This window comes from Belonocnema kinseyi, chromosome 7 (assembly GCF_010883055.1).
Source record: "Belonocnema kinseyi isolate 2016_QV_RU_SX_M_011 chromosome 7, B_treatae_v1, whole genome shotgun sequence".
NCBI lineage: Eukaryota > Metazoa > Arthropoda > Insecta > Hymenoptera > Cynipidae > Belonocnema > Belonocnema kinseyi.
This window is the reverse complement of record NC_046663.1, coordinates 85821572-85841915: the sequence shown is the minus strand read 5'-3', so window position 1 is coordinate 85841915 and position 20344 is coordinate 85821572. Positions and strand designations below refer to the sequence as shown.

General features: G+C 30.4%; 1 protein-coding gene across 1 annotated transcript; it reads left to right on the top strand.

Moving 5' to 3' along the window:
• Nucleotides 1–15746: 15746 nt before the first annotated feature.
• On the top strand, nt 15747–19277 carry LOC117176540 (trypsin 5G1-like). Its single transcript, XM_033366796.1, has 2 exons — nt 15747–15949; nt 18986–19277. The coding sequence occupies exons 1-2, from the start codon at nt 15747–15749 to the stop codon at nt 19275–19277; spliced, it is 495 nt and encodes a 164-aa protein (XP_033222687.1).
• Nucleotides 19278–20344: the final 1067 nt, after the last annotated feature.

Genomic DNA, 20344 nt, shown 5'->3' with positions numbered 1-20344 from the left:
GGCCCGGCTGGCTTTCCCCCTAGGGGGCTGCTCGGCCCGGGGCGGCTTCCAACGACCGCGGTCGGACCGCCGACCGTCGGCACTAGTTTGGGAATCACTGACATAAAAGACTCTTGCTTAGAAGGGCCGAGGAGGCTGGAGCCTCAAGGCAAGTTCTCGCATTTTGACGCCTCACTGTTGTCACGGAAGACCTTAGATAATCAATTTAAGCTGGCAGGTAAGGCTCATCTTGTCCCGCCTTGAAATCTTTGAGGATTCGCTCGACGGCAACACTAGTACCAATAATTAAAAAAAGATTGCTTTTCATATTATACGCAAGGTCTTTATACCATAAATTACTACTAATATTACGTATATGGCGTTCAAAACATTCGCTTCTGCAAACAAAGTTGTTTTATAAAAGATGAAATCTTAACTCATCCACACAATTATATCTGATCATATTTTTATTTTTAAAAGAGGCAGAATTTCACTTGTAATGCGAAGTATCTTTTCTGTCGAAGCATGGGAAAACAGATTTATTTGAGTCTTTTGATTCTTTGTGCAATATTGTCACAAGGAACTGACGCTTTATCAGATCATCGTAAGTATGAAATATTCTCAATTTACCTCGATGTAAGTGAGTGATGATAATACGTATATTCGGGAAAGTTAAAACACGGTAAAAATTGCAGAATGGTATACTGAATCCGACGATATTATGTGATTTCGTGAATTCATGGACGTTCTCGTGATAACGTTAATAAAACATCTTTTACGAATCATTCTGTATCTCCTAAAACTCTTGACACTTTAGCAACATTGTTTTTAAGACTATAGGCAGTAGTAAAATTCAGTCTGTATTCTGTATACTGTAAAAAGAGCTGCCGAACTTTCATAGTAAAATTACAATCGGCTGTAAAATTACTACATCTCAAATGGTAAAATCAAATTGCGGTTGTTAAAATCGGATTCTCAAGCGGTGTGTATTTATGGTTGGACGTAATCATTCAACGTTAGATTGAGACGTGGTAAACCTTATCTGTGGAAAGTTATGTCTTCTCACGATAAAAATTTTTCAACATTGATCCAGAATGCAATCTTACGCCCGCAATGTGATTTTACCATCTGGGACGCAGTGATTTCACGGTCGGTTTTATAATAATTTCATTCTTAATACCAAAAAGACCGAGGTTGACTGTACCACCTGTACTACCTTGTGAGTCAAAATGACCCATATGGGACCTTCGTTGTTATTATAGTTTTAACGATGCGCGACTGATTCTTACTGATGTGAATTCGTGTTTTCATGCCGTGAAAAAGTGATAATGCTTAACGGGACTGACATATCACAGAAGCCAATATTTGCTGCAATATTTGGCTTACTACGCATAAACTGTAGAACTACGTAACGTCATCTACGTTCATACGCTGAGAAGGCTTAAGGCGCTTCCTAGAGCTTGGTTGATAGGCCATGTATTACAAATGATAACATTATTCCTACAATTATGAATTATTTGATGTCATATTTTAAACAGGACATTTAAAGGGCTAAATACAATACCTCACAAAGGGAGTTTTCGAAAATTGGTCTTGATTTTTTTTTGGATTAATTGAGAATATGATGCATTGAATGCGCCTGGGAAAGAGCAAGCCGCCAAAGCACAGTGGGGAAAAAGTACATTTTTTTGTTCAAAATAGGATTCCGGTGGAACCTGTAGACCGATTTGGATATTTTTTTAAAAGCTGATAAAATTTCAAAGAAAGTTGTCGAGCCTGTTTTTTAATTTAGTCTTTTACTTTTTTATAAATAAATATGACGAAAAAAATGACAATTTATTTGACTTACATGACAATGACTTGCTTTCGCCTAAATGAATAATTTTAGTCAAACTCGTTTCTAAACAATGCTTTGCAGTCCAGGAAGTGGTAAAGACAGATAGATTTTGACGCCGCCGACCGAGGATAACGTAATATTAGAATAATCAATAAATTAGCTTAATTCAGTTAAACAGCAAAAAATAAATAAACGATCAGATCACAAAATCCATTTAAAAAATTTTTTTTTTGATCGTTTGCTTGTTCTAACTGAATTTCTTTGATTAAGCATTGACTGATTTTACTATTTGTGCTTTCTTGCAATTTGTTAAAAGATTAATTGGATGAAACACACAGAAATGTTTCAAGCATATTGAGACTTCATTATTTGGAATAAATTTTGAAAAAGTCAAACAACATTTTCACTTTTCAATAAAGGCCTTTATGCGTATTTTTTTATGTATGTTTTTTTGCAATAATTTATAGGTACCTATGAGACAAAGCCGCTTTTGGACGAGCAAATTTGACTCTTAATTTTAATTCAAGCAACAATTTTTTTTTCTAAATTTGAAAAATTGTAAAATAAAGACTTTGCACCAAATAAAATGAAGCAATATGGACAGTTGATTTTTTTCCAATAATATTTTACCGGATCTTATTATTCTCTTCTGGAATATTTGATCGCTAACGTAATTTCTTTCACCAGAAAATAAAATTATTAAAATCGCACAAAATATGCCGGAAGCGAATACAAAACGCATATTTACTCTCTTTTATAGAGGAATCATCGGATTTTCATATCCGTAAAAAACGCCTAGTTGATAGAAGTGGCAATGGAAATAGACCAGTCACGCTTGAAGAAGTTCCTTATATTGTCCAACTTCAAAGAAATGGAGAACATCTTTGCAGTGGAAGCATATTATTTGCTAACATTATTATAACTACTGCACTCTGCGTTCACTATGATCTATCGCCGGAAGTCAAGTACGAAATCAATCAAAATAAAATATTTACCAGTTTATTAAAAACATGTATTTCAATGATATTAATTAAAAGCTCTAAGGGGCCCTTTATGAACTACGTTACCAATTTAAGAGGGCAAGAGGGTCAATGCAAGTAACGTTACGGACTTTAACAGTATTTATGACATTTCCTGATGATAAATTTGAACAAAATTTGCGAATCTTGCCAAAGATGATTCTCCAACGGTTAAGTTCAATAATTATTAGCAAGAAAATAAGAAAAGTCTACACAGACAAAATTAGGGGTTCACTCATATTGCGGCTCAAATGAAGGTTGGTGTCATTTGGAACTTGAGCTCCAATAGATACCTGTAGAGACCCAAATGGGTTCGTTTAGACTTTAGAGCGCACTTGAAAAGAACAGCATCAAGGACCTTTCACAAGCCAACGTCTTGCAAAGTTGGGTTGGTAAGTTAGCGATTTACAGAATATGTCGGCAAAGAAAACACAAACGATATAACTATTTATTCATTTTTCTTCTTACTTGTTAAGGTTCACTTATTTTAAAATTTTTTAAACAAAATTGGCTTAAAAGTTATGAAAAATCTTTAAAATTATTCACAAGCACTATTAAGATCAGCTCAGCCAATTAGCCGTTATTATTATTTTCAAATATTACAATGACCTTTAGTTGTTTTAAATTAAATGAAAGTAGAGAGGCTTCAGAAACATTGATTTTTGCATTCGTTTTTTCAACAACCCTACGTTACTCCTAACAATATATTTGTACTTTCAAAAATAACATATGTAATTGCACATCTCCCCATAACAGCAAACATATTACTCAGGATTTCATTGCGCATACTGTTCTTTATACTTACGGGACCTTTTCACGAAGGCCTATTTTGAATTAATCGTGGAATTAATATTTTTCATAGGATTCATTTCTAGTTGTTTTGTTGATTTATGGCAAATTTGATTGGTTGAAAACCTAGAAACGAACTCGACGTTTCAAATTAATGTATCAGTTTATTGAAATTCGACGAAAATATTCTTGCATATGAATCAGTATCAGTATCATGTCGACCAGAGTTCGATTACATGTGTGATGTAAGGTCAATATTGTGTTATTAATTAATCATAATATCGAAGTGGGCAAAGCGAAAAATAGGTTCTTTCGGAATAGGCTTAATTACATTTGAGATCCTTTCAAACCCCAAGTGTGGTATTATTTAGAGCTCATTTATCGTTTGGGGTTCCTTTTCAGCAAGTAGGGTTCATTTTTTTGCAGCTCCTTTGGAACCAAAAACGGATTCCAATGGAAGCTTTAGTTTTTTCTGTGTACTGTTATATTTTTTCTTTGGAATTCATATCATTTGGTTAATAATTGTACTCTTTGGTTGAAAATTTCATTCCTTATTTTTTGAAAATTCAACTATTTTGTTTAAAAGACTTTTTTTCGTCAAAACTTCTACTAAAGTGTAACCCTTAAAAAGCCCTCGCTTCTATAACCCTTACAAGAATTTTCGCCGTGTCGCAGGTTGGTATAACAGGAGTTGCGCGGGCGCGCGAAGTCTGCGGTTGTCACTCAGAGGAGCACGCAAGCGTGAACAAACAAAAGCGAAGCGGGCTATAATGAGTTAGTTCCCACCCACCGTCAGCCCAAAAGTTGACGCTATAGAAGAGTTTCACTATACTAGGTTGACAGTTAAACTACTTTGTTAAAAATTTTTTTTTTCGTCAAAGATTCATCTCTTTGGTTGAATATGTAACTACTCCCTGATTAGAAAATTAATCTTGTTGTTGAAAAAATGATCTTTAGGACTGAATGCTGAATTCTTTTTGTTATAAGTTCATATTTATTATAGACTCATATTTGAAGTAGAAAATCTATCTTTTTGGTTGAAAATTCAAGTATATTGGTAAAATTATTTGTTTGTAAATTATTTTTGTTATCTATAAATGTAACTATTCAAGTTTGCATTAAAATCAATATTTTAAATTTAAATTTTATCTTTTTTAGTTGAAAATTGATCTATTTGGTTGAAAATTCTTTATTTCATTGAAAATCCGTCTTTTCTGTAGAAAATTAGTCTTCTTGGTTGAAAATTCTTCCTTTTTTGTTAAATTCACCTTTTTTTAATTTGAAATTTATTTTTTTTATTAAAATAAATACATATTTTGTTTAGAATTCGTTTTCTTGTCGAATAATCAACTACTTCGTTTATAGTTAAAATACTTTTGAAAGCTTCATTTTTTCTGATTGGAAAATATATTTTTTTGTTTGTTGAAAATTTGTCAATTTTGATAGAAAATTAATATTTTGTTGTTAAAAATACATCTTCTCTGTTTTAAAATTCAGCTGCTTGGTTAAAAGTTGAACTACATTGTTGAAGAATCTTTTTATTATAAAGATTTACCTCTTTGGTTTGAAAGTTAACTATTTTGTTCAAATTCTGTTAACTTTTTATTATTGAAAATTATTTCCTTATTTGGAATCTTAAATATTACATTTTGGGCGGGAAATCGGTCTTCTCGAAGTTGAAAATTCTACCAATTGGTAGACAATTAATGTATTTTGTTGTTAAAAATTTGTCTATTATGGTAAAAAATAATTTCTTCGTTTAAAAATTCATCTTTTGGTAAAAAATTCATCTTATATGGTAGAAAAACCATCGTTCTTGGTAGAAAATAAACGTCTTCGTTAACAATTCAACTGTATAAAAAAGAAATCATTTTTTGGGTCGACAATTTAACTATTTTGTTTGGGTTTTAATCTTTTTTGTTCAAAAATTCGACTATTTTGTTAAAAATGCATTTTTCTAGGTTGGAAGTTTAACTATTTTGATAAAGTTATTTTCTTGTCCAAAACTCATTATTTTTCATTTAAAATTGGCCTTACTTAGTGAAAAAAGAACTTTTTTGTGGAAAATTCAACTTTCTTCGAAAAAATACGTATTTTTGGCTTAAAAATTCAACTATGTGGTAACATCTTTAACTATTTTTTTTATTCTTTTTTTATTGAAAGATCCACTATTTCGATTTTATGCAACTGTTTGGTTAACAATTAATGTTTTTTATTGTTGAAAAATCTTCATTTTTGGTTGAAAATTCATCTCTTTTGGTAAAAAATCTTTTTTGTCAAACTATTAAACTATTTTTTTGAATATGCAATACATACGCAAATTTTTACAAAATAGTTCAGCTGTAAATAAAAAAAAATAATTTTTAACCAAGTTCTTGATTTTTGAAACCAAACAGACGAATCATGTATAAAATAGTTGAAATGTTAACGCAAAAATATAATTTTTAACAAAGAAGTAAACTTACTAGCAAATACACTCAAACTTGGGTATAGTGATCCTCTATTTATTGTTTCCATGAATTGACACAGCATGGAGGATATGGGTGAGATGAGCTGCGGCGGTCGTGCGCAGCTCACTCATGTGCGACAAAAAAGGATGGTTGTGGTAAGGCGCTGTGCCTAACGGCCTACCCCTGTATTTGCGTCAAGATGTTTCGACAATTCACTCGAAGCTAGAGAAATACGCGAATAAGCTCGATGGGGAGCTTATGCCAAGCAGCAGTTGGTCTCCGATGCCTACTAAAGTCGATCGGACTGATCGCATAATTTCGGGCGATCAGATATTAATAACACCGCACAGTGGGGAAAAAGTACATTTTTGGTTCGAAATACGATTCCGGCGGAACCTGTAGATTGATTTTTTTTAAAGCAGCTACACTTTCAAAGAAGGTTGTTGAGCCTGATTGTTAATTTAGTTTTTCAATTTTTTTATAAAAAAATAAATATGACAAAAAGATGACAATTTTTTATATTTGACGTTCCCGGTGCTCGTCAATAATAGGAAAATTTTTGTAATCGCTGACGTTTCATATATTTACATTATATGAAGATATTCCATCATGGTACAGTAAACAAACAAAAATTTTATAAAAAAATTATTTGTTGAAAATGTGTTTTCTATAATTTTCAATAATTTAACTTTTTTTTATAGTTTTATTGCAAGAAATTTGAATGGAACCAATATTTTAATGGAAAAAATTTCTCTAAAGACTTTCTTAAGACTTTCTAATATTTCTCTTTAATTTCTCTTATTTCTCTCATTTCTCTTGTTGGAATGAAAGCTTCTAATGTGTCCCTAAGGGTTTACATTTTTCTTCAACCTTATTCCCCTTTCCTTTACACACCGCCCACACTTACTTGGTGGTAGGAGGGGGGCCTACAGTTTAAGGTGGGTTCCGAACCACCAAGAGCAACAGCATTCAGTACTTAGAGAAAACCTTTTTCTCTGGAGGTACCAGAATCACGACTCTCCAGAGATGAACAGCTCCCTTGCTAGGCTAGTGTTCACTGCATGGGCCGCCGAGACTCTTTCAGAGTGCGAGGCGGGAATCGAACCGGCAAGCCGACGGAGTGGAGCTAAATCCCCACAACAATTTACTTTCTCTTGTTGATATTATAAACAAATTTAATAAGCAAATGCATTATTCGAGCACTTATCGACGGAAAAACTCGTTTTTCCATGTCAGTCCTTTTAATTGGGAACTTTACGATAATTTCAGTAACTTTCATAATAAGTTCATTAATTTTATGTTTTTTTAAAGCAAATTTAATTAAAAAATGCATTATTCAGTTATTTGTCGACGTAAAAACTCGTTTCTTTTAAAGTCAGTCTTTTTAAATTCAGAAAAAAAGTTTTTTTTTTATTTAGTACTTACAGTTGGCCAACACAAGAGGGGTTGAATACAAGGAATGAGTGAAATTTAATAATTGTCATAAATAAATTCCATAACATATAAAAAGTCGGGACACTCACGAGTCTCAAGAAAGTTTCTCTCCTAGAGTTAATAAGCTAATTCGCATGCATTATGGTACGCGGTTCCACTAAGACAATCTCTCATCTCCCTGAACCAAATGTTTATGATTATTCTTTCAAGTTCGGAAAATACTTTCAAGTTCGGAAAATATTGCCAGCAAACAGCACAAATGTACGTCAATCTTTATCATTGGAACTACATGCCAGGTACAGCACATAAAATTCTCATTCATGGAGCCAAAATTATTGAATCTGCTTTCCTACCCATTGGTCAATTGATGGAAGAAGCTCAAGAGGCAAACAACAAAAATTTCAAACATCTACGAGACTTTGACACTCGAAAATGTAGCAGAGAGGCTACTAATAGAGATCTTGAATGGAAACTGCTGATTTCGACCGACCCAAAAATTGTAAATCAGAGGCAAATGTGGAAGAAGAAAGTAATTCTGCTAGATCCTGAAGCTCAAGACTTGCTCAAGACATAAAATGGAAGCCTGAAGTCATAGGTTGGCAGTGAAAGAAGAATTTTCTTGAGACTCATGAGTGTCTCTACTTTGCATATATTATAGAATTTATTTATAGCAAATATTAAATGCGTTGCTCAATCATTCCTCATATTCAAACCCTCTTGTGTTGGCCAACTGTAAGTACTGAATGAAAAAAAAGAACTTTTTTCAGAAACAAAAAGGACTGACTTAAAAAAAAAATGTTCGCCAACAGCTGCCCGAATAATGTATTTGTTTATTTAATTTGTTTAAAAAAATTTATCAAATTGTGATGAATGTTGCTAAAATTATCATGAAGTTCCCATTTAAAAGGACTGGCATTGAAAAAAAAAACAGTTTTCCGTCGATAAATGCTCGAATAATGCATTTTGTAATTAAATTTGTTTGATAAAATCATAAAATTCATCAGCAAACCATGAATTTTTTGAAATTATCATGAGGTTCGTAATTTTTTTTAAATTTACATAGAAAAAGACGATTTTTTCTGCCGGAAAAAGCCTGAATAATGCATTTGTTTTTTAAATTTATTTATAATATTAACAAGAATGGTCTTAAAAATTTTTTTTATTAAAATATTGTTTTAATTCAAATTTCTCATAATATAGCTTTAAAAAACGATAAATAATTGAAAATTATACAAAACATATTTTTAACAAATAATTTGTTTATACAATTTTTGTTTGTTTATTGAATCATGATCTAATATATTTATATAATGTAAATATATTAAACGTTAGTGATTACAACAATTTTTCTATTACTGCCGAGCACCGGGAACGTCAAATAGAAAATACTGTCATTTTTTTCCCCACTGTGCAGCGCCATTTGAGACGCTTATGTATATCGCGAAGTAGTATCTCGAAGTTATTGCAACAATATTCATGAACAAGAGCAGTGAATATCAATTCATTTTAATGAAAAATGTTATAATACGGTTTAAAACTAATTCTTTACTACAATAATTATTTTTAATATAAAAACCGGTCATTGGTACACAATCGGATCGTCTATGTCAATCTCACATGATAGAAAGTGAGGTCCGATCGACTTGAGGCAGCCAAGTCCCAACCTTCAACTGAAGCCTCGGCTGAAATAACGCTGTATTAACACATTTTTCGTTTCCATGGACTTCTATGTATATGAGTTTTTCTTTTAACTGTGTCTCTATTCCGCGGAAGCGCTGCGATCGAAAATTGACAAATTGAATGCGGAATAAAATGTCAAAATTGTCGACGTTATTTACTTCCATTTATTTCGCGTCTATCTCAATTAACCTCGGAAGTGTACATATTTAAATCCAATTTAGAATTTTTGAAGGATAAGAATAGAAAATTATATTCGTTTAAGAGTATCGGCAAAAAATTTCAAAGTTGAATTCCGAAATTTCAATTAATAAAAATGAAAATAATTAGATTAGATCATTTCCAAACTTGGTCCTACACATATTGTAAAAAACAAAAATATAATTGATCGTCTTTTTATTAAAAGAAAGGAAAGAAAAACACTTAATTATTCGTGTAATTGTAATTTAAAGTTTTATTTTTATTTTATTATAAAAATAATTCAAACAGTATTTTTTAGTACAATTTCTTATCATTATTTATCAATCATTTATTTATTTCATTATTTTTGAATATTATATTTGCTATTGCCGGTTCTGGACGTTTTACTCCAGCCTCTCTAGCTCTTTTATTTTTTCCTGCGCGTCATTCTAATAACTTTAGTTTTCTTTTTTTAAATTTGTTCAAAACTGTAATGTGAGAATTATAGAACGGTACATTTTCGAATTATATAACCCTCACTATTTTGACATTTCTTTCCCAATTCAATTTTCGAATTTTCGATCGCCGCGCTTCTGCGGAATAAAGATACAGTTAAAAGAAAAACTTATGTACAAAGAACTCCATGGATAAAAACTATGTGTTGATACAACGTTATTTCAGCCGAGGCTTCAACTATCAAGTACTGACGTTAGAACAGCGAAAAATTCGTTTTTTTGTGGACAGTTAATCTAATATTCGTTAAAGAAAGTGATTTTTTGTGAAATAACTTCTTCGTATGTCTGACTGAAAATGCGCCGCATGCATTGTGCGATTACGTAGTACACCAAACTCTCGCTCTCAGTCACCCCGTTCTCGGCCTTCCTAGAATTGCTGGCTCACGCAGTTTCTCAGGGGAGCCGAGCGAGAGCGGTTGCGACATAATATATATAGATACGTTTTCGAATTGGAAACGTGTCAGGCGGCCCTAACTGTTTATGTTTCGATCCCTCCGAAATGACTCCAAGGCTATGTGAAGGCAACCCCCCACACTGGACTGAAAGCGAGAGTTTGGTGTAGTGCGTACTTCCCACTTGAGTCTTTGACGTGCCGTGTTTTGATCAAAATAGCCATGTGTTTTTGGACGTTGCTGTCTTTGAATGGTTTAAGCAGTCCAAGGACAGAAGTGATTCAGTATCTACCCAGGAAAAAATAATCCATTGAAAAGACGACTCTGTTAATTGCGTATCTGTCATTTGCATATTCAGAAAGTTAAAGTAGAATCGGTTTGCTACTATGTGAATTGGTAATTTTCTCAAGCATCTTCGAATCTGCCATGTACTGCAATAGCCATTTCAAGCAAGGTTATATTGAATCAGTTTCCTTCTTTTTGAATCAGACCTATTTTTTTGGGTTTAAGCTGCTATATTTCACATGATTTAAAAAATTTTTAAATTATGGAAAGATTAAAAGAAATCATGCGCAGGTCTACTAGATTCCCTTTGCTATTTCAGTTATTAGTCTTTTACGACATATAAGTTAGTCAACAAAATTATAATGATTAAAAGTCTTTAAAAAACAAATCAGCAACAGTTTGGAATTCCAGTGACAGATACGCAATTCAAAAGCCTTCAAAACCCATTCAACAGAAGTGAATAGATTTTTGTTTCCTGGGTAGACCGATTATTCTAGAGAAAGTTCTTTTTTTAACGAGATGCTTAACGGCCAGCAAACGTTTTAAGTACGCTAGTAGAAAAAAAAAAAATTTTTTTTAATGTTTAACAGAAAACACTCTTTCTCATTTCCGTTAAATATTTAGTTATAACCTTTTCTCCGTCTAAGAATAACAATTTTTAAAATATTTTTCACCACACAGTAAAATTCGAGATAAAATTCACTGCAAACGGTTCATACGCTCCTGACTGTTTATGTTCGGACAGTCTGGATTTTATGTTACCTTTAGTCCCAAAATTGACATTAAATCCAGGTTTGACTGTATAAGAATTTTCAACAAAAAAGTCAAAAATCAACAAAATAGTTGAATTTTTTACCAAATTGTTGAATTTCCATGCAAAAAAATTAATTTTTTACAAGAGTTAAATTTTCAACCGAAAAATACGAATTTTCAACAAAAAAGTTCATTTACAACGAAATTCTTGAACTTCCAACCCGAAAAGATGAATTTTCTACCAGACATTTGAATTTTTAAACAGACTGTTAACTTATAGCCAAATAGTTAAATTTTCAACTAAAAAAGATTAATTCTCAATGAAACATGTAATAGTTAATATTACAGCTAAAAAAATTTAATTTCAAATAAAAAGCAGTTGAATTCAAGCATAAAAGATGAATTGTGAATTAAATAAGTGAATTTCTAACCATTAGGTAAATCTGGAACCAAAAAACATGAATTTTAAAAAAATATTACGACTTTCAACCAAGAAGTTTAATTTTCAACCAAAAAGATTATTTTTGAACAAAATAGTTGCATTTTTGACAAAAAACTAATATTTCTAACCAAAAAAGAATGAATTTTCAACCATGAAGTATAATTTTTTATTAAAAAGGACCAATTTGAACAAAATACATGAATTTTTAATCGAATAATCGAATTTTTAACTAGAAAAGATAAATTTACAATTTAAAATGTGAATTTTAATTTAAAAAATTAATTCTCTACCAAAGAAGACGATTTTTTAAAAAAAATGTGTGAATTTGTAACTAAATACCCAGTAGACACAAACGTTAAAAAACATCATTAGAACGGCTTAAAAACATCCGAAGTCAGTCCAAGTAACGTTTCTTAAATATACAATGTTCCAGAGACATCCTAAGAACGTATTTGGAACATGTTTTCAAAACATTATTTGGTCTCACAAAGGAAAGTCTTCGAAACGTTCAAATAACGTCTCTTGATGTGTACTTCCAAGACACGAGTTTAGGACGTTCCAATTATGTACGTAACAAAAATGGAGTATTTAAATTTCCAAATATAAAAAATTAATTTACAGTAAAAAATGAAACGAATTTTCAATAAAATATTTAACTTTTTAAGCAAATAGTAAGATTTTAATCGTAATAGTAGAAATTTTTATTTAAAAATATAAATTTCGGCCTAAAATAATTGGATTTTCTTTTTGGGTTCTATTAATTTAGCTTTCATATAAGTAGAAAAACGAGAAAAATTGAAAGTTTCTTAAAAACAAGGGAAAAAAGAATTCTTTAAAAAAGCAGGAAATAAGCGAATAGAGAAGGACAGGGAAAAGACTGTGAAGTAGGGTGGTCCAAAAATTTTGTTTTCGTATTTTTACGCAAAACACCCGGAAATTTGCTCGAATCCACAAAAAAATAAACCCATTTTTTTTTAATATTATTTAGAGGTGGCGAAAGCCCTATGAAGTTTAACACGTATTTCCCGTAAGAAAAAAATAAATTTTTGTAAATTTTATTCAGAATTCTCAATATTAGGTGAATCGAGTTGGAAATTTACCATTTCTTTTCGCAATTAGTCACATAATGCGCATAAAATATTACTTTTCAAATATCATCCCATAAGTCTGTTTTATAGGGTCCCAAAAAACCCCCATAAGTGAAAAAATGGGTTTTTCGAGTTTTTGGCGCTAATTATGATTGTTACGGTTTTTTCAACGTAGATTGTTTCAAATACATGAAATACTACATTATACTGATAATTAGATGTTTATTTAAATTGTTTAAACAATTTATTATTGTTTTTAGCAACTTTCTCTGAGAGAAGGGTTAGAAAGTCAAGGTTTTTTTCTGAATTTTTCAACATATTTTGAATGTTTCAGTTAGAGCGAGGTAATAATCAATTTAAGTTAACAAAAATAATTGTTTAAACAGCTTTTTATTATTCATAACAATATTCTCTTAGAATAATGCTACAAAGTTGAGGTTTTTTCTGACATTTTCAACTTTTTGTCCACTTTTCACTTAAAGTAAGTAATCATTTAATTTAGTTTCACAAAAATAATTGTGTAAACAAATTATTATTGTTTATAGCTATCTTCTCTTAGATTAGTGCTAAAAAGTTGCGGTTTTTTTGAAATGTTTAACTTTGCTTTACCTTTTTAGTTGTGAACAAATAATAAATAAACATTAAAGAGAATCACGTTTTAAATCGTATTGTATTGTTTCAAGTAAATTATTTTTGTTCTTTTCCCAATATTAAAAAAAATAATTAAAACAAAAAAGCTATTATACAAAAGAGACAAAAACAAAGAATGGAATAATTAAAAGTAAAAAAGAAAGAGATTATTTAAAATATGATTCTCTTTATTATTTATTTATTATTTTTTCACAGCTAAAAAGGTAAAGCAAAGTTAAACATTTCAGAAAAAACCACAACTTTCTAACACTTATCTAAGAGAAAATGGTTATAAACAATAATAAATTGTTTAAATAAGCATGCTTGTTAACTCGCATTAATTATTACCTCACTAAGTGAAAAGTGGATAAAAAGCTTAAGAGTTAAAAAAAAGTCGCAACTTTTTAGCACTAATCTAAGAGAAGATGGCCATAAACAATAATAATTTGTTTGAACAATTATTTTTGTTAAATTAAATTAAATATTAACTTACTTCAAGTGAAAAGTGGGCAAAAAGTTTAAAATTTCAGAAAAAACCGTAACTTTGTAGCATTATTCTAAGAGAATATTGTTATGAATAATAACAAATTGTTTAAATAATTATTTTTGTTAACTTTAATTGATTATTACCTCGTTCCAAAAAAACGTTGAAAATAAGTTGAAAAACTCAGAAAAAAACTTTGACTTTCTAACACTGTTTTAAGAGAAAGTGGCTAAAAACAATAATAAATTGTTTAAACAATTTAAATAAACATCTAATTATCAGCATAAAGTAGTATTTCATGCATTTGAAACAATCTGCGTCAAAAAAACCGCAAAAAAATCATAATTAGCGCCAAAACTCGAAAAACCCATTTTTTCACTTATGGGGTTTTTTTGGGACTCTATAAAACAGACTTATGGGGGTGACTTTTGAAAAATAATATTTTATTCGCATTCTGTGACTAATTGTAAAGAGAAAGGGTGAATTTTGAACTCGATTCACCTAATATTGAGAATTCTGAATAAAATGTACAAAAACGTCCTTTTTTCATATATAATGCGTGTTAAACTTCACGGCTCTTGCGCCACCTCTAAATATTATTATTATTTTTTTAATTGGGTTTTGTTTTTTTGTGGATTCGAACAAATTCTGGGCGTTTTACATACAAATTCGAAAAAAAATTTCTAATGCATTTTTGAACCACCCTGCTGTGAAGTCTGAAATATGAAAATGATTTTAAAACTTATAAAGTTATTATTGAACAGTACCTCTACAGGATCATCTTTCACAAGCGTTGTTCAAAGTCACTAGGATACGTACTAAACGTTATCTAAGTTCGTAACATTATTTCTACTGCCCCCCCCCCCACTCTCTCTTAAAACCATAATATTTGAAGTCGCTGCGTCTCCTTAAATTGCTTACGTACTTTCTTAAAATAAACCAGTGAAATCTCACTTCTTTCTACTGGAATCTCACTGGTTGAAACAGCTAGAAATGTGTCACTGACAATCAGTGACATTTCACTGGTTCTATCAGTGAGATTCCTTTACTGGTTTACTTTACAGTTGTCAACAAGTCGCGTCTCTTAAAGTCAAACACTAGCATACAATAAAGTTCGTTTTCACCCGAAAAACGCAACGACCCAACCGGCGACAGGCATGCAGCAGCCGACTTGAGGTTCATTTGTTGACCGCATTGAGCGTATATCGCTGGTTAAATCTATCATTTGGCGTCGCTAATATATTCAGTAACGTTTTTTTCAGTTGGCTGACTTATTGGTTCACCCAGTAAAAGTGTGTAAATTACTGGTTTACTAGTGATTATTCAGAATACTGATTCAAAGAGTGACAATTTCACTAATTCAGTTTAAGAAAGTAGTTTATGAATGACCCCCATAACACAGGTTGAATCTATCATTTAACGTCACTGGTATATTCAGTAACGCTGCTTTAGCTGAGTTGATCACTGGTTCTGCCAGCCAAAGTCGGAAAATCACTGATTTACCGGTGATAATTCAAAATACCGATTCAACCAGTGACAATTTCACTGATTGAGTTTAAGAAAGTAGTTTATGGGCGACCCTTAATCACCGATTGAATCTATCATTGTACGTCACTGGTATATTCAGTAACACTTTTTTAGGTGAGGCAAATTTAACCAGGGACAATTTCACTCGTGCAGCTTAAGAAAGTAGTTTATGGACGACCCCTAATCTGTTTAACTAATTTGATCAAATAAATCATTATTCAATAGCTATACTATTTTATCTGGTTCAACACGCTTAAACGGTGGAATGCGTCACGCTGTTCGAGCAATTCGACGACATCCAGATGCATTTAAAGAAAAGTACAATAGCGATCTAGCTTTGTTAGAAATTTTTCCAGCCATCAGGTTGGAACATCCCAGTGATAGAATAGTTCTTCATAATGCATCTGTACCTGTCCCACCAAATACTTCTGTTACTACTAGTGGATGGGGGACGATCAGTGCTCAACGGTAAGATTTACAATATTTTATTAATTATGTGAAAAGTCGTGTACAAAATGTTTCACTTGTCTCATAAAAAATGTTGTTCCATCAGCTAAACCATCAGCCTAATCCTAATGTTTTTTCTTACTGTAAACAGTATGGTGGTTCTTATTTATACCTTGTAGAATCTTCTAAAGAATTTCTTTACACTACCCCCCCTCCCCCTGTTTGAATACCCAAAGAAAAATCTCCAAAGATGGTAATCGGTTAATATTTATGGGTCACTCAAAGACCATGAAGTTTCCCATTGATTTGACATAGGAAAAAGTCAGCTTATTGCAAATCTAATATTTAAAAGCGATAATATGTTACAAATAATTCCACATTTCAGTATATTGTTCAGAATTTTCCAAATAATAAGAATAAATCATTAATTTTGCGGGTAAATAACTCTGAGTCACTCCTCTGGGTCCCTAAAAAAACCCCATAAGTGACAAATTTGAATTTAACGTAATATTGCAATTTATTAACGCTTTTCAAAAGTTTTTTCATGAATGATCATAGATCGATAATTTCAGAATACCAAGTCATCTTTTAACTAATGGTATATTGTTTTAAAAATTTTAATTTGTTTAATTATTTCCTTTTTCAGGAAAGTCGCGAAATAAACGTATTTTTTAGGTGTCATGATATCTTTAGTCATATTTAAATATTTCATATATTTCATTTCATTTAAATATTTTATTTTTTCGACAAATTAAAATATTTTCGGATACTACTTCGTTCTCTAAGAATACTATGAAATGGTTGAAACATGAAATCAGTATAATAAAATAAATAGAATAAAAATAAAATATATAAATCTTGCGAAAAATAACCAAACAAAATATTCGGGTAAGAAAATCTATAAAATTAACATTTGTTTAAACACTATGAGTATTCTTGTATGACAAATTAGTAATTAAAATATTAAAATATATCGAAATATTCGTGAGATAAATGGTTCTTCTTCAACAAAAAAGTTAATTTTTAAACAAATAGTTACATTTTCTAAAAAATGCTTAAATCTCCAAGCAAAAAAGATGAATTTGCTACAAAACAGTTCAATTTTCAACCCGAAAATATAAATTTTTCCATAAGATAATAATAGATGATATTTCAACTAAAAAACATTTTGATTCGAAACGAAAAACAGTTGTATCCAACCAAAAAAGACGAATTTAAAAATAAAGTTGAATCCTCAATCAAAAAATATTAATTTTTAACCAGTAAGCTGTGTTTTCAGCGAAAAAAGATCAATTTTCAACTAAGAAGATTAATTTTCTATAAAAAGAGATGAATTTTCAACAAAATAGTTTTTTTCAATTAAAGAGATGAATTTGTAACTAAAATTATGAAACTTCAGCAGAAGAATTAAATTAGTAGAATTTTTATCCAAAAAATATGAGTTAAAAAAAAGCTGCATTTTAAAAAAAATCAACCAAATAATCGAATTTTTAACAAATCGAAATAAATTTGGAACCGAAAATATAATAGTTGACTTTTGAATCCACATCATCTACATCATCTTGTATGAATGTGGCTGCGTCTAAATTATTCAACCTGAACTTTATTTTAAAGATAGATTGAAAAAATACAAAAATGATTGTATAGGAGACTCTAGTGGTTTGCTCTATTAATATTTCACTCACATAAACTTGAACTCAACTTTGATTTTCCTGATGCTAAAATATTAGGTACAGAACTAATTACAAAAAACCTACTTTTAAAGAGATGTTTCAAATTATAAATAAAAAACTATCTAATTCTATCAACGACCAAGAATTAACCAATTACGCTCAAATTCTAATATGGGGAGGGGGCAATCAAACAAAACTAAAGAGTGGGTGGGGTAAATAAAATTCAAAAGTGAAAAATAAGGATCATCGTAGTAAACATACGACTTAAATTAGAGTGCTCACTAAAATTCAGAAATTTTTTTTTTGTTTTGGACCACCCTAATGAACAATGGACATGTTTAATTAAAATACATACTTATGGCACTTTTATGGCGTGGATGCTTCAGATTTGTACAAATGTAAGTTATTACAAATAAGTTAAACTCCAAAATAATGACTTCATCAAGGATGAATAATTATCAAATCGATCCTATCAAAAAAATTAAACATTCAGTCTCTTCATTAAATGCATATTCATCATTTCCGGAAAATGCAGACTGATGAATTTGTTTTCTTACTAATGATGCCGCAATAAAAATTTTATTTTTAAAAATAAGATACCTTACTAATTTATTAAATATTGTAGGCATCTTAATTATGATCATTAGATCTTACCATTAGGAGTTGATGCAAACAATATTCGACTTTATAGATATTTTGATCTGCGTCTATATATTTTTGATAATTTTTCATTTTTTTATAAGGGGCCGACCGTAAACTAAGTTAACAATTCCAAAATCAACGATTGTTAACAATGCGAACTAAATGAATAAAAGCCAATAAAAAATCCAACTGTTATTGGCTAAATGTAAATTTTTTGTGGTTGACAAGTACTATTATATTTTAGTTTGTGATTCATCTCGTTTTTTCTAAAAACGCGGTGTCCAGGTTTTTTTCATAAACAGCAAAAGATGACACTTTTTTCTACATAGATAAAAGCTGCGTATGGACAGTTATAGAATCCGGCCCCTCAATTCCTATTTTTTGGTAAATAATGAATCTTTTTAGTTTAAAAGTCACATTTTTTGTGAAGATAATTCACTATTCTAATCGAAAATTTATCTTTTTATCAATATCAAAAATGGAACCACTTGTTTTGAAGTTGTCCTACTTTGTTAAAAATGCATTCTTTTAATTCACCTCTGATTAAGAATTTAAATTTGTTTGAAAATTCGTTTTTATTTTCTAAAAAATGATTTTTTAAATGTAATTATTCCGTTCTTGATTGAAACTTCATTTTCTATAAGTAAGGAAAAATAGCCGGAAATTGGTAACGTAGTTTATGGTTGGTTCATAAAAAAATTTTCTACTTTTTATTACTAAAATAATGTTATTTCTTAATTAGAACTTATTCAGAAGTATTACGATCAATCACAGTTCCTACAATCAGCGTCAGGCGGTGTAAACGTAAACATAACAATCAAATGTACATTACAAATAAAAATATTTGTACTTATGATCCACGTAAGAATAAATATGCTGGAATGGGTGATGCTGGAAATCCTCTAGTATTCCACAATCAACTGATTGGCGTTTTATCTGAGTACGAGCAAAATGGAAAACCGGACATTTTTGTGAATTTAGATCATCCTCAACATAGAGCCTGGATTGTTACAACACTTCTGCAAATTGCATGATTAAACTTAAATCTTTTTCAATGTATGAAATAAAATGATAGTCTTTATGAAATAAAGATTTGAATGTTCAAGAAGTTTTATTTTTTCCATTTGTGTCATTTGCATCAATCAGAATTTTATTTTATTTTTAAGAATTAAATTTTATTATTACAGTTTTCCTTAATCTAAAGATCTGAAATATTAAAATTCAAACTTTTAGTACAATTAGATTGTTCTAATCCCAGGTGGAAATGCATGACCGGGCTTTGTGGAATGACATCTACACTGATCGGTGGTAACTAACTCTGATGATGATACAGATTCCTGTAAATTAAACGTATCATAAATGTAACACCTGGCTTAAGATAGCGTATTTTTCTGAAAAGGGATTTTTCTTTTAACCTCTCCAGTAGGTTAATTGGAAAAATAGTGGAGCGAAATGAGTAGATCTTTACTCAGAAAAATTTAGTTTAAGAATTAACTTTTAATTATATACTTGAAGAATTAAATATATGAAAATATAACTTTATCTCAGAAATATCCTTCATTTCATGATTCTTACTTATTATCTTACGATAATTTAGTAGAACATGCTAAATTTTCTTTGAGTACCAGTTTCATTTATTATAATGTCAAAATTGTTATAACGATGTAATTGTTTGAAAAATAACTATTTGGCAACACGGAAAAATGTGAGGATATCCCTGAAAGGAATCTAGTGATATACTTAATACTGACATAGTACCATTGCTTTATTTCAAATTAATAACGAAATGAAAATCTGTATCTACAGGTACACAGCAAATGTACACTTATTAATAAATGCACTAATTGCTGAAAAATGTTCTGAAAAACAAACAGAAAACGCATCTATAGTTAATTGTCAAACAATACAATGGCGTTGTTGGTTTTTTTATTCGACACTAATTTTGTTTATAAAAATTTACAAAATATAAAAAATAATTTAATTGTTTTAGAAATTGTTTGAACAAAAAAAACGATGGGTACCTAAACATTTCGGAGACGAGTCAAAAGACTTTTAAAAAGGCCGAATCGCTCTGAAATTTGTCAAAGTCCAAACCCCCAAT

What these genes read in the sequence shown, in the direction of transcription:
- LOC117176540 (XM_033366796.1), top strand. Translation starts at nt 15,747, where the DNA reads ATGCGTCACGCTGTTCGAGCAATTCGACGACATCCAGATGCATTTAAA. An exon ending in GGGACGATCAGTGCTCAACG is followed by an intron (nt 15,950 to 18,985) that starts GTAAGATTTACA and finishes TTTCTTAATTAG; the next exon opens with AACTTATTCAGAAGTATTAC.